The following is a 13,323-nucleotide window of genomic DNA, read 5'->3' as shown; positions in this document are numbered from 1 at the left end:
TTGCGGTGTGGAGCTGGGAGGATGAGGGAGAGAGAGACGCGAAAGGCGGTGGGTTTGGGGTCACGGGGCAGACGTGAAGCGGTAGATCGGGAGTTGCGGTGCGGAGCTAGGAGGATGAGGGAGAGGCGAAAGGCGGTGGGTTTGGGGTCACGGGGCAGACGCGAAGCGGTAGATCGGGGGTTGCGGTGCGGAGCTGGGCGGAGGGCGAGAGAGACGCGAAAGGCGGTGGGTTTGGGGTCGCGGTGCGGGGTCACGAGGCAGACGCGAGGGGCGGTAAATCCGGGGTCGCGCTGCAAAGCCCATTTCTCTGGGTAGGAGGCGAACGAGCCACTAGCACCAGAGATACTAGGCCCCTGTTCCTTCGGTAACCCCGAGCCTCGGCCCCCAGCAGCACGTTCCGCGGTCCCAGCTTCAGGGTGGTGGTTACATAGTAAAACCCGCCCTCCCTGCCGTCGGGCCAATAAGAATCACGCGCTTTATTTACTCCTCTCCAGGCGGGCTTCCCATTGGCGGGGCGTGAAGAGTCACGTGATTCGCAGACGCGTTCTGTGAGTGCAAAGTTCACGCTGCTACTAAAGATGGCGGCCTCCATTGGCGCGGTTGCCTGTAGGGCTCTGCACAGCCGCCGCCACGGGAAGTTGCTGTCTATAGGTCGGGGGCTCTTCAGTGGGGCGCGGTGCCTTGTCGCGGAGGGGGAGACGCACTTCGGGTTCCAGAATGTGTCGGATACGGAGAAAGGGGAGAAAGGTGAGCGGGGGTAGGAGCAAGGCGGGGCGACTGGGACGGGGATCTAGCTGGAGAATGGGGAGACTCTGGGGAGGGGGAGATGGGAAGAGACTGCTGGACCGTTAAATACCCCAATGACTGGTGTAGTGTACGAGGCAGTGCGGTCCAGTTATTGTGAAACAAAATGGACCGAGGAGACCTGGGTTCTGTTTCCAGCTGTGTCGCTGATCTCCTGGTGAAACACCCCCCTCCTCCCAGGCAAGTCACTTGCTCTCTCCATATAAATAACAGGAGTACTTGTGGCACCTTAGAGACTAACAAATTTATTAGAGCATAAGCTTTCGTGGGCTACAACCCACTTCTTCGGATGCATATAGAGTGAAACATATATTGAGGAGATATATATACACACATACAGAGAGCATGAACAGGTGGGAGTTGTCTTACCAAGTCTGAGAGGCCAATTAAGTAAGAGGAAAAATTTTTTTGAAGTGATAATCAAGATAATCACTTCAAAAGTTTTTTTTCTCTTACTTAATTGGCCTCTCAGACTTGGTAAGACAACTCCCACCTGTTCATGCTCTCTGTATGTGTGTATATATATCTCCTCAATATATGTTTCACTCTATATGCATCCGAAGAAGTGGGTTGTAGCCCACGAAAGCTTATGCTCTAATAAATTTGTTAGTCTCTAAGGTGCCACAAGTACTCCTGTTATTTTTGCGGATACAGACTAACACGGCTGCTACTCTGAAATCTCTCCATATATTCTTTCTTCTCCCTGTGTCCGGTCATTTATAATGAGAGCCCTTTGTGCTAGGGAGTGTTTTTTGCTCTGTACCTGAACACTGCCTTGCACAACAGATCTCTGATCTTGGTTGGAACTTGTTAGAGCTACCCTAATACGAATAATAGCTCATTTAAACCTATAATAAATGGGTGCGTTCTGTAGCTCAAGGATTAGCTGTCTGAGAGAGCTGACTGAGGGATGAAAATTTCCTAGCAAATTGATGCTTACCTGAATGCTTTCAGGTAATCCATCTATAAATAACTTTTCAAACAAATTGCACTTCGTTCACATGGTGTTTTCTAGATTGGGAATGTGGTGAAATGTAGGAATGTGTTGAAAGTAAATGCATGTAACAAAATATAAACTTTGTGAAGTATGATAATCTAATGAGATTAAAAAAAATAGGATTCTTGCCTGAGACTTTACGGGGCCATGTGTTAGTATAGACGTAGGAAGAGGACAGTGAATACACAGAAGTGAACTTAAGTGGCATGCAACCCCTTGCTACCTCAAAGTGACATGTATTGCATTATAATGTAATTTTATTTCAGTTTACCATGTATTTGAAAGTGTGGCCAAGAAGTATGATATAATGAATGATTCAATGAGTCTGGGGGTTCATCGGCTCTGGAAAGATATCCTGCTGCATCAAATGAACCCTTACCCAGGAACTCAGCTGTTAGATGTTGCTGGAGGGACAGGTACACTCCATTTTATTTCTAGTACTACTATTAAGGAATACTATTTGCTGGAGTAATGATTCCTTAATGGAGAGCAGAAATTCATCTACCTATAGATGAAAATGGAAAATAAGTACAATATAGACAATAGAAATCATAGCTGCACTTAGTACAACATTTACATGATTTTCTAGAGAACGCTGTGTAGTACTGTGGGGCATGCCCCCTATGGAGGCGTGGAGGAACATTTGGGGGGGGGCTTAGCAGGGAGGGAGCACCACCCAGCCCGGCTCTGCCCTGGCCCCAGTCCCAGCTTTGGCTCCCAGCCGCAGCTTCAGTCCTCTAGGGGGCGCGAACAGATTACATTACGGGTAAGCGGGGACACAACATAAAAAGTTCGGGGACCACTGGTCTGGTGGCTAAATAAGGGGCCTGAAGTTGGGAATACTGGGTTGTATTCTTTGTTCTGCCACACACACACTATGACCTTAAGCAAGTAATTAACTGCTCTGTCCCTCAGTTTCCCTATCTGAAGAATGAAGATAACTTCTACTCTTCAAGGGGCAGGGTTGAGTCTTAGGCCTTGGCTACACTTGAGAGTTACAGCGCAATAAAGCCTCCCCCAGCGCTGTAACTCACTCCCCGTCCACACTGGCAGGGCACTTACAGCGCTGTATCTCCGTGGCTACAGTGCTGCAGATACTCCAATTCCCCGAGAGGAATAACAGCTGTTGCGGAGTGGCTGAGATGCTGGTGCTCCAGTTTAAACGGGGAGTAACCTTATTACGCAGTGATTGACCTCTGGAAACTCCCCATAATCCTTTTAAGTGAAGCTTCCTCTCTTGTTCCTCTCCTTGTTTTGTTGTGATGCCTGCCGCTCTGTTTTGTTGTGAACTCGGAGGCTCCTGGAGCTGCTTATCAAAAAAACAAACACAGCTACTGTTTGCTGTGAATGAGTAGAGGCAGGCAGGGCGGCTCCCTTTGGAAGCCCACAGCTAATGTTCGCTTGAAGAGAGAAGCGGTGCGTCGGGGGGTGTCCGTTTCCGAGCGGCTGCTTATCTGGTCTGTGAGGAAAAAAACGAACAGCTGCTCTTTGCTTTCAGTGAGTGAGAGAGGGGTGGAGGAGGGAGGGAGGTCAGAACTTGCAAGGCAGGGTGCTGACAGTGTCTGGCACTCCAAAAACCCACTCTCTCTCCCTCCTCCCCCCCGCGCTCCCTGTCACACTCCACCCCACCCACCCCTTTTGAAAAGCACATTGTAGCCACTTGAATGCTGGGATAGCTGCCCAGAATGCACCGCTCCCAATGCCGCTGCAAATGTGGCCAAGATAGTGCGCTGGCAGCTGTCAGTGTGGACAGACTGCAGCGCTTTCCCTACTCAGCTGTACGAAGACAGGTTTAACTTACAGCGCTGTACAGCTGCAAGTGTAGCCAAGGCCTTAGGCCTTGTCGACACTGCCACTTTACAGTGCTGAAACTTTCTCGCTCAGGGGTGTGAAAAAACACACCCCTGAGCGATTTAAGTTTCAGCGCTGTAAAGTGGCAGTGTAGACAGTACACCAGCGCAGGGAGCTACTCCCTTCATGGGGATGGCTTTTTTACAGCACTGGGAGAGCACAACTACACAGCCATGTTAAAGCGCTGCTGCAGCAGCACTTTAATGTTGGTATTGAAGACATACCCTTAGTTTTCTAATGTTTTGAAGCACTTGAGATCCTTGGATAAAGCTGCTCTAGAAGTGCAAAGTATTACACTTATAGAAAAAACGGTTACTTACCTTTCGTAACTGCTGTTCTTTGAGATGTGTTGCTCATGTCCATTCCATGTTAGGGGTGTGTGCTCACCACATGCACCAGTGTGGGAAGTTTTTCCCTCAGTGGTATCCATAAGGATCGGCTCTGGTGCCCCCAGGAGTGGCGTACATATTTGCCAATATAAGGGCGCCACTGGCCCCCTCCCTCAGTTCCTTCTTACTGCCAGTGACGGTGCTGGAAGCGTTTTCTTTACCTTTCCCCCCCCCCCCCCCCCACTATCACATGGTGTAAATAGTTCTAGATAAGTAGTTTCTTTGTTCCCTTAATGACTAGCAAATAGTATTGTAGATAAGTTAGATAGTCCCCTCTAGGACTTAGCCCAGGGGCGAGGCATGCCCTGACCTGGGCTTCAAGCCTTGTGATTGCTGTAAAAAGCCTGTGCGGATCAACGACCCTTATCAAAGCTGCTTGAGGTGTTTGGGAGAAGCCCACATTAGTGATAAGTGTCACATTTGGAAGAGCTTCCAGCCAAGGACTAAAAAGTAGCAGGACATAAGCGCTCCTCATGGAGTTGGCCCTCGCGCCATTCTCCGAGCCCCCGAGATCAGACTCTGCAGCGAGCACAGCAGCATGGGTACGAAGTGCGCCACCGCCACTGGCCTCTTGGCACCAGTCCCAATCCCCAGTACCTGCTAAGAAGCAGGGGAAGCACACCAGGAGAGGGCATTCCCCGACATCCTGTATGGGAAAGGGAAAGTCCAGAGAGGAGCATAGGCCCATGCAGGGCAGCAAGACTCCAGAGCCCGGCCAGGCACCTGCATCACCAGCTAGCTATCTAGTCCTTCTAGGGATCCACCAGCCACCCCTTACACTTCTAGAAAAACTGTTTCAACTAACAGTAATGGGGGAAACTGACTTGTTAATGTTTCATCTAAAAAAAATAAAGCTAGGGAGCATGTTAGTTCCAGTTTACCTAAATATTAAAAGTCCTAACTTCCTGTTGAATATTTAATTTTTATAATATCAGAAAATATTCCACATTTTGCATCTCCCTTTCAAAACTAATACAGGTGACATCGCCTTTCGGTTTATCAATTATGTTCGTTCCCAGTGGGAGCACCAGATCAAACAGAAACTGAAATCCCATCAGAATTTATCATGGCAGGAAATCTCTAAGAGTTACCAGGAAGAGGAACTTAAATTGCCAGGAGGTTCCCAAGTGGTGGTCTGTGACATTAATAAGGAAATGCTAAAGGTTGGAAAGCAGAAAGCACAACATCTTGGCTACTCTGAAGGTAAGTCCTACATTATATCACTTCTGTCGTAGGTCTCGGAGTGATAGAAACTTAGATTAAAAAAATCCTTATGTAGCATTAGTCCAAAGTTCTACTTGCTTATTTGCCTGGAGCACTAACTTTTCTGATGGGCAAATATCAGGTGTAGGTTCTTTATCCTCAACAGTATGGAAAGAGTGGGTAAGTAAGATGATGTACATGAGCTGGCTAATTGTCATGACAATTCTGCAACTATGAGTTATACTCTCTATAGAGGCACAGTGAGTCTGTTTAATACTTGTATCCCTTTGAAAATATGAGTCTGAGGATTAATCTGAAGCCCAGTGTTTGATTCTCCTTCAAAATCAGCCAGTGAGCGAAATACTGCTCTGTTACGCCAGTGCAATTCCACTGAATTTAGTCAAGCTGCATAGGTATGAAACGGGATAGTTTGGCCCTAAAAATCTGACTACACCCCAGATCTCATAAGCAATACTTTAAAAATCAAAGCAGCAAATAAAAATGTCATGAGTCCAAAAAACCCCAACAACCCTATATAGAGATAATACCTCCCACAGAGAATAGGTTATAGTGCTTTTGGAATCTGAATCGTATTAAATATTTAGTTTGCAGGTCAATGGGGTAATTCAGTGATCTCTAGATATCCTTTTGGGGACCACGTTGGTCCTTTCAATCGGGATTAATTTAAGAAGTAAGTAATAAATTGTGCTTTATGCACAGTATTTGTAGAATAGTTGTTTGCCCTCTCCCACTTTAATTACAGAAACATTCCTTAAATAAGATTTACTATATGTATTTAAATGTGGTATATTTTATGTAAGACTGTTTTAAATTGGCTTTAAAAACACTGTTTAGTACCAGCCCTTGTTTCAAATTAAACTAAAGATTTATCAACAGTAACTGGAAGATACAGTCAGTCTCAACATTTGAAGTACCTTTTTGAAACTTTTAAAACTTGATTGAAAATGTGAACAGAATTTCAACTCCCTCATTTCCTCTTGATGAACTTTTGGGGGAGCAGTTAAAATTTTTAGTGTTACATACCCCAAACCAATTACTACACCCAGCTCTCCCTGCATTCCTGATTACCGCATTGGTGCAAGTAGTGCGGAGAGAAATAACTGTTGGGAAAACAGATCAATGTTTCTCAAGCAGAGAAAAAATCAGCAAGGTAAAAATTATTTTTTTCCCCAGGCTTATTCAAAAGAATTTGCACATATTGGTGAGCACCAAAAGATAATTAACGTTTCTCCTTTTTTAAGCTGGAGAAGAAAATGTGCTAAACGTAGGTAAAATGATGTAAAGGAATCCTGTAGAGGGATCATTTTGTATTGTGTTGATGCAACACTGAATGACTTTAATAATGTCTGTGATTTCCTGCCCCACCCCTCACCCTCGCCTTAGTAGTTGCTTAAGTAAGCTGATGATTTCTCGTAGAAGTAACTTGGTCATCTACGCTAGTGTGTGACTTAGAAACTAGATAAGATCATTTTGCTTTCAAATGCCTGTTCTCTCATATCAGTTCCAGCTTCTTGAGTCTTCTCCCTTACCCCCTGACTTCATGCCTTCTTCCAGAAGGCAGAGCTCAAAGGTCAAACACTGGCTTGTCTGGCCTCTTAAGTTGTAGCCCATCATCTTCTTTGTTACTATAATAATCTTTTGTTACTCTCCAGTGCTGATAAATAGAGACAATAACCAGTGTGTTCAAACAAAGAAATATTGTTTTGGGGCAACTTTTTATGAAATGTCTGCATTTCATAAAATCCATATAAAGCTTGGGAACTCCCACCTGTGGATGGAACAGGACATTTGCTCCTACCAGTATTAATCTATTTTTTAAAAATGTATATGACTCCAAGATTATTTAATTCCACCCTATGATTCTTCCTTCTATAGTCCTATAGGATTCATGACCACAATTTACCTTCTGTCACGAAGCTCATTCTGACATCAATACAGATGAGTACATTTTCAGTGTTTTGTGGGCTGTGTACAACTCATTGCAAAAACTATCCCCAAGAGTGATTGTAATAGTGAGAATGTTGCAGAAGGGAATCCTTACACTAAAACATATAGGGGCAGCCAAATAGCTGTTGCTCTCTTCTGCCATGCTAAAGATGTAGGTTCCATCTTATTCCCCCAATCTGAAGTACTGTGGGTACAGCATGCCTAGCTCCAGTGGGGAGGAGGAAGATGGGGAATTGCCATGATGCAGGACCTTGAAGGGTAGCAGGTATGAACTTGAGGTGTCCTCCCTAGCAAAAAGAAGAATCACAGTATGATTTAAAAATTATATATTAGGGCTGCTGATTAATTGCAGTTAACTCACGCAATTAACTCAAAAAAATTAATCGCGATTAATCGCAGTTTTAATCACACTGGTAAACAATAGAATACCAATTGAAATTTATTATATATTCTGGATGTTTTTCTACATTTTCAAATACACCTCTACCCCGATATAACGCTGTCCTTGGGAGCCAAAAAATCTTACCGCGTTATAGGTGAAACTGCGTTATCGAACTTGCTTTGATCCGCCAGAGTGCGCAGCCCTGCCCCCCCGGAGCACTGCTTTACCGCGTTATATCCGAATTGGTGTTATATCGGGTCGCGTTATATCGGGGTAGAGGTGTATAATGATTTCAATTAAAACACAGAATATAAAGTGTGCAGTACTTACCTTATATTATTTTTATTACAAATACTTGCACTGTAAAATGATAAAAAAGAAATAGTATTTTTCAATTTATCTCATACAAGTACCATAATGCAATCTCTTTATCCTGAAAGTGCAACTTACAAATGTAGATTTTTTGTTTTGTTTTGTTACATAACTGCACTCAAAAACAAAACAGTGTAAAACTTTAGAACCTACAAGTTCACTATGTCCTACTTCTTGTTCAGCCAATCACTAAGAGAAACAAGTTTGTTTACGTTTACGGGAGATAATGCTGCCCGCTTCTTATTTACAATGTCACCTGAAAGTGAGAACAGATGTTCGCATGGCACTTTTTTAGCCAGCACTGATGTGCCAGATATGCTAAACATTCGTATGCCCTTTCATGCTTTGGCCACCATTCCAGAGGACATGCTTCCATCCTGATGACACTCGTTAAAAAAATAATGCGTTAATTAAATTAATGACTGAACTCCTTGTGGGAGAAATGTCTCCTGCTCTGTGTTTTACCTGCATTCTGCCATATATTTTATGTTATAGCAGTCTTGGATGATGACCCAGCACATTGTTCGTTTTAAGAACAGTTTCACTGCAGATTTGACAAAACGCAAAAAAGGTACCAATGTGAGATTTCTAAAGATAGCTACAGCACTCGACCCAAGATTTAAGAATCTGAAGTGCCTTACAAAATCTGATCGGGATGGGGTGTGGCGCATGCTTTTAGAAGTCTTAAAAGAGGAACACTCCGAAGCAGAAATTACAGAACCCGAACCACCAAAAACAAAAATCAACCTTCTGCTGGTGGCATCTGACTCAGACGATGAAAATAAACATGCGTCGGTCTGCACTGCTATGGATCGTTATCTAGCAGAACCCGTCATCAGCATGGACGCATGTCCTCTGGAATGGTGGTTGAAGCATGAAGGGACATATGAATCTTTAGTGCATCTGGCACATAAATATTTTGCAACGCTGGCTACAACAGTGCAATGCAAACACCTATTCTCACTTATAGGTGACACTGTAAACAAGCGGGCAGCATTATCTCCTGCAAACTTGTTTGTCTGAGCGATTGGCTGAACAAGAAGTAGGACTGAGTGGACTTGTTGGCTCTAAAGTTTTACATTTATTTTATTTTTGAATGCAGTTATTTTTTTACATAACTCTACCTTTATCATGAAAGTTGAACTTACAAATGGATTGCATTACAGTGCTTGTATTAGGTTAATTGAAAAATACTATTGTTTTTTTTACAGTGCAAACACTTGTAATCAAAAATAAATATAAAGTGAGCACTGTACACTTTGTATTCTGTGTGGTCATTGAAATCAATATATATGAAAATGTGGAAAACATCCAAAATAGTCATTAAAATAGTATTCTATTAATGTTTAACAGAGCAATTAATTGCGATTAATTTTTTTAATCGCTTGACAGCCCTATTATATATGTATTACCTTTGCCAAAACAGAGAGAAGATCTAGTCTTTCTGAAAGTTTTCTGGGATGAACAGCTCCTAGTATATATGTGAGTTTTTGTTGTTGTTTTTTTAAGGCTTGTCCTGGGTGGTTGGGAATGCTGAAGAGCTGCCCTTCAATGACAACAAGTTTGATGTTTACACAATTGCCTTTGGAATACGGAATGTAACTCATATTGACCAGGTAAGCAGGGGCAACATGTCTTGGGATATACAGGTCTCCTGGGCTTTCTGGGCACCAAGAAAAGAAGAAACACTCCTGTTTGAGGGAACCTCTGTTTCAACTTCTCACGTGTAAAAGAAAATGGGATATAGCCCTACAGTTTGGTTGAATTTAAAAGAAATTGAGGTTAATAAATATCCTGCCCTTCTAGGGGCATCATAGGGTTCAGATTTTTACCATGGAGATAAGCATGGTATAAATACTTGCATACATTTTTCTGGGAAGCTCTAAGTAGTCCTTACTTAAAAATTAGAAAATATTTGTAAGCACTCTAGCAAGTAATGTCACCGATTCTAATTGGGACCTGGTATTTTGAGATTGATTGTTTATAACTGTTCTGCCTGAGAAGATATTTTTGATCAAACTGGTAATTTGCATGTAATGTTCCATGTGCTGAGATGTGCTTTGAATCCCTTAAAGTGTAATTACTTGTTTACACAACTGATGAAAGACTTTCTGCATGTCTGCTTCTTTTTGCTTTGGTTTTGTAGTGTTATCTCCCATCTTCAGGAAGAAGGTGGATGTAGCTTGAAAACTTATTATGAATCTTTGGATACTTGCTAGTAGGCTGCAATACCTAATGTTTAATACTATCCTAAAGTAGGCCAATCTCTTCCTGAAAGCAACAGATATAATTTAAAAATATAATAATGTGCAGCCATATTGAGCCTCTCTGACCTGAGTGGGTTGAGTTTAGCCTGACAGAAAGGGATTTATGTGAGAATGTTACCTAATTTAAAGCATACTTACAGTTTTAGACCCACAGTGGATAGGTGGTATTGTCCAAGTCTAAATATTTTAAGTTCCCTATGAAAATCCCAGGACACTTTGGTGACTTTAACCAGAACAGAGTCTTTCTTCTGCTTGGACTGTGCCCAAGCCAAGGAGGTGTGGAGCATCCATGTTTCACATCCTCATGAGATAATAGGGAGGGTGCTTTCCTACAGTGTGTTCATCCACTTTTGATCTCTCTCAGGCACTTCAGGAGGCATATCGTGTGCTGAAACCAGGAGGGAGATTTCTGTGTCTGGAATTTAGTCAAGTCAACAACCCCCTTATTTCCAGGTTGGAATACGTCAATTTTTTTCTTTTCTCTTTATTTTTAATCTCACACGAGGGTTTTTCTTGAGCTGGGACAAAAACACGTGAAAGAGTCCTAAGCCCTTGAAACACTATCACACACTTAACTCTGTAGAAGTCCACAGCAAAGGTGATATACAGAGACTAATTCCTCTTTAGGAAAAAGTTAGTCCTAGGAGATTTTATTTTGGTGTCTGCATGTTAATCTGCGCTTCGTCTCTTTGGGCAGGCTCTATGACTTGTACAGTTTCCAGGTTATCCCTGTTCTGGGTGAGATTATTGCTGGAGATTGGAAGTCCTACCAGTACCTTGTGGAAAGCATCCGACGCTTTCCAGCCCAGGTAACAAGGTGCTCTGCTTGAACATTTAGTGTACAGATTGTCACCACGGGGTCAGCTGGGTTATGGGTTAAGAGACTAGGCCTCTAAGAAGGCATATGCTAGTTTACTTCTGCTAATTGCACAATTACCCCTCTTCTCCTCCCCCCCCCCCCAGATGACTAAAGGGGATATGAGAGAGGTCTACACAATTATGAATGGTGTGGAGAAAGTAAATCAGGAAGTGTTGTTTGCCCCTTCACATAATACAAGAACCAGGGCTCACTCAACAAAATTAATAGGCAGCAGGTTTAAAACAAACATAAGAAAGTACTTCATACAATGCAGTCAACCTTTGGAACTTGTTGCTGGGGATGTTGTAAATACCAAAATTATAACTGGGTTCAAAAAATAATTAAGTTTATGGAGGCTATGTCCAGCAATAACTATTAGCCAAGATGGTTAGGTATGCAACTCTATGCTCTAGGTCAGTGGTCTCCAAAGTGGGGTGTGCAAGAGGATCCTTGGGGGTGCGTGGCAGGAGGAGCATTGTTGTTGTTTTATTTTTGCTTCGCCAGGCGGGAGTCCAAGTGGCTTTTTTTTTTTTTTTTTTTTCCCTTGCTTCAGCAGTTCGGGTGGGGGGAGTTTTTTTTTGCACAGCAGGGGCTGTGTGCTCAAAAAACTTTTACTGATAGGAATGCGCAATCAAAGTTTGGAGACCACTGCTCTAGGTGTCCCTGCCAGAAGCTGGGACTGGATGACAGGGGATGGATCACCCAATAATTGCTGTGTTCTGTTCATTCCTTCCAAAGCACCTGGCCCCAGCCACTGTCAGAAGACAAGATACTGGGCTAGATGGAGCATTAGTCTGACCTAGTATGGCTATTCTTATGTTCTTTATTACTATATTTCAGGAAGAATTCAAGGCAATGGTTGAAGAGGCAGGTTTTCTGAAGGTGGAATATCGAAATCTAACATCAGGCATTGTAGCCATTCACTCAGGTTTCAAACTGTGACCCTCCTACTTTGCAAGCTCTTGAAGGATAAAGGGTATTTCCCCTGAGGAAGCTAAAAGCTTTGCAACTCCAAAAACTTCACTGCCAAGACAGACTGAGGGGAGGGGAAGACCTGGTGTCTCTGCAGAATCTAAAGCTTCAGATTTTGGGTTTCTGAAAAGTTGAAATTATGTTCTTACAACCAGACCAGGACCTGGAATCCCTCTGCCAATTAGGTATTTATGTAAGTATGGGTAAAGTGATTCCTTGATGCCTGGCATGTGCTTACTCTCAACTGATTACCACTTTCCCAAAACCTCACAGACCGTGACTTTTGTATTGAACTTGGTTAGTACATATATTTATCTTCTAAAGTACAGTGTGAGGATATGGCAAAAATCACACTTAAGACTTATCTAAGCTTGACAGCATATACTCCATACACCAGTAATAGAACGGATTGAAGGTAGACATGGACCAACTAGCCTTCAAACAAGGTATCACCCTATATTGTATTGAAGTAATGACTCTAGTTCAAGGTGGGTATGGAAATGTAGGCAACACCTAAAATTACAAATGTGTGTGACATGTAGGGTTTTGTGTATTTATTTTAAAGATCTTATTAAATTTTATATATCAGTCTTTCACTTGTGTGGAAAATATCACTGATTTCTGAAGACTGTCTGCAGAAGTAGTAAGTTACTGTTAATGTATTTCCTCAGTGATGGGGATAAAGCTCTGAAAGAATCTGTTCACTGTCCTCGTTTTAACTATATTGTTGTGAAACAGTGCTGTAATTGTGAAATACCCTACCCATCACCTTGCACCATGTCTTTGAAGAAATCTTCCACTAGTTTACCTCTGTATCCTGTTAAGGCTGACAAGTTAGCTGGATCCAAGGAAACTTCTGCAGTAATGAATATGGAAAAGCTAGAAATATTGTATTAAAAATCTTATCCCATCTTTACTTACCCCTTATTTGAGCTGTATTCTGGTAGTTTGTTTACTAAAGTTTAAAGTGAGTAGTTTAATTCAGTTCTTACTAGCTGCCTGGAGGTTTAGTAATCTGTAATTTGTGTTTCTATACCAGAATGAGTGTAGGACTGAAATGTGGTAAGTACCAGAGGGGAAAAATAACCCCAGCCTTGTCTAGCTCAGAATGCATAGTTGATAGAAAAAAATCATAATAAGCAGGCTTGATACATAGAAGTTATTGTAACCTGCTGGTAGCTTGCAAACTAGTAAACAATCACTGTAGTAGTATAAAATATCTATTAAAGAAGCTTGGATGCAATGTGACTTCATATGCC

General features: G+C 42.6%; 1 protein-coding gene across 1 annotated transcript; it reads left to right on the top strand.

The window, feature by feature from the left end:
- The first annotated feature begins 578 nt into the window (after positions 1-578).
- COQ5 (coenzyme Q5, methyltransferase) lies at positions 579-12,647 on the top strand. The gene is made up of 7 exons (XM_065417891.1): positions 579-747; positions 2,068-2,217; positions 5,020-5,244; positions 9,476-9,582; positions 10,598-10,686; positions 10,931-11,042; positions 11,933-12,647. The coding sequence occupies exons 1-7, from the start codon at positions 579-581 to the stop codon at positions 12,032-12,034; spliced, it is 954 nt and encodes a 317-aa protein (XP_065273963.1). The 3' UTR covers positions 12,035-12,647.
- The last annotated feature ends 676 nt before the right edge of the window (positions 12,648-13,323 follow it).

This window comes from Emys orbicularis, chromosome 16, assembly GCF_028017835.1.
Source record: "Emys orbicularis isolate rEmyOrb1 chromosome 16, rEmyOrb1.hap1, whole genome shotgun sequence".
Taxonomy (NCBI): domain Eukaryota; kingdom Metazoa; phylum Chordata; order Testudines; family Emydidae; genus Emys; species Emys orbicularis.
This window is presented reverse-complemented; position numbering and strand designations above follow the sequence as displayed.

Bases quoted from the DNA above. Each gene is read 5' to 3' on its own strand.
- COQ5 (XM_065417891.1), top strand. From the start codon at position 579: ATGGCGGCCTCCATTGGCGCGGTTGCCTGTAGGGCTCTGCACAGCCGC. The intron at 2,218-5,019 runs GTACACTCCATT...AAACTAATACAG, and splicing joins AGATGTTGCTGGAGGGACAG to GTGACATCGCCTTTCGGTTT. The intron at 5,245-9,475 runs GTAAGTCCTACA...TGTTTTTTTAAG, and splicing joins ACATCTTGGCTACTCTGAAG to GCTTGTCCTGGGTGGTTGGG.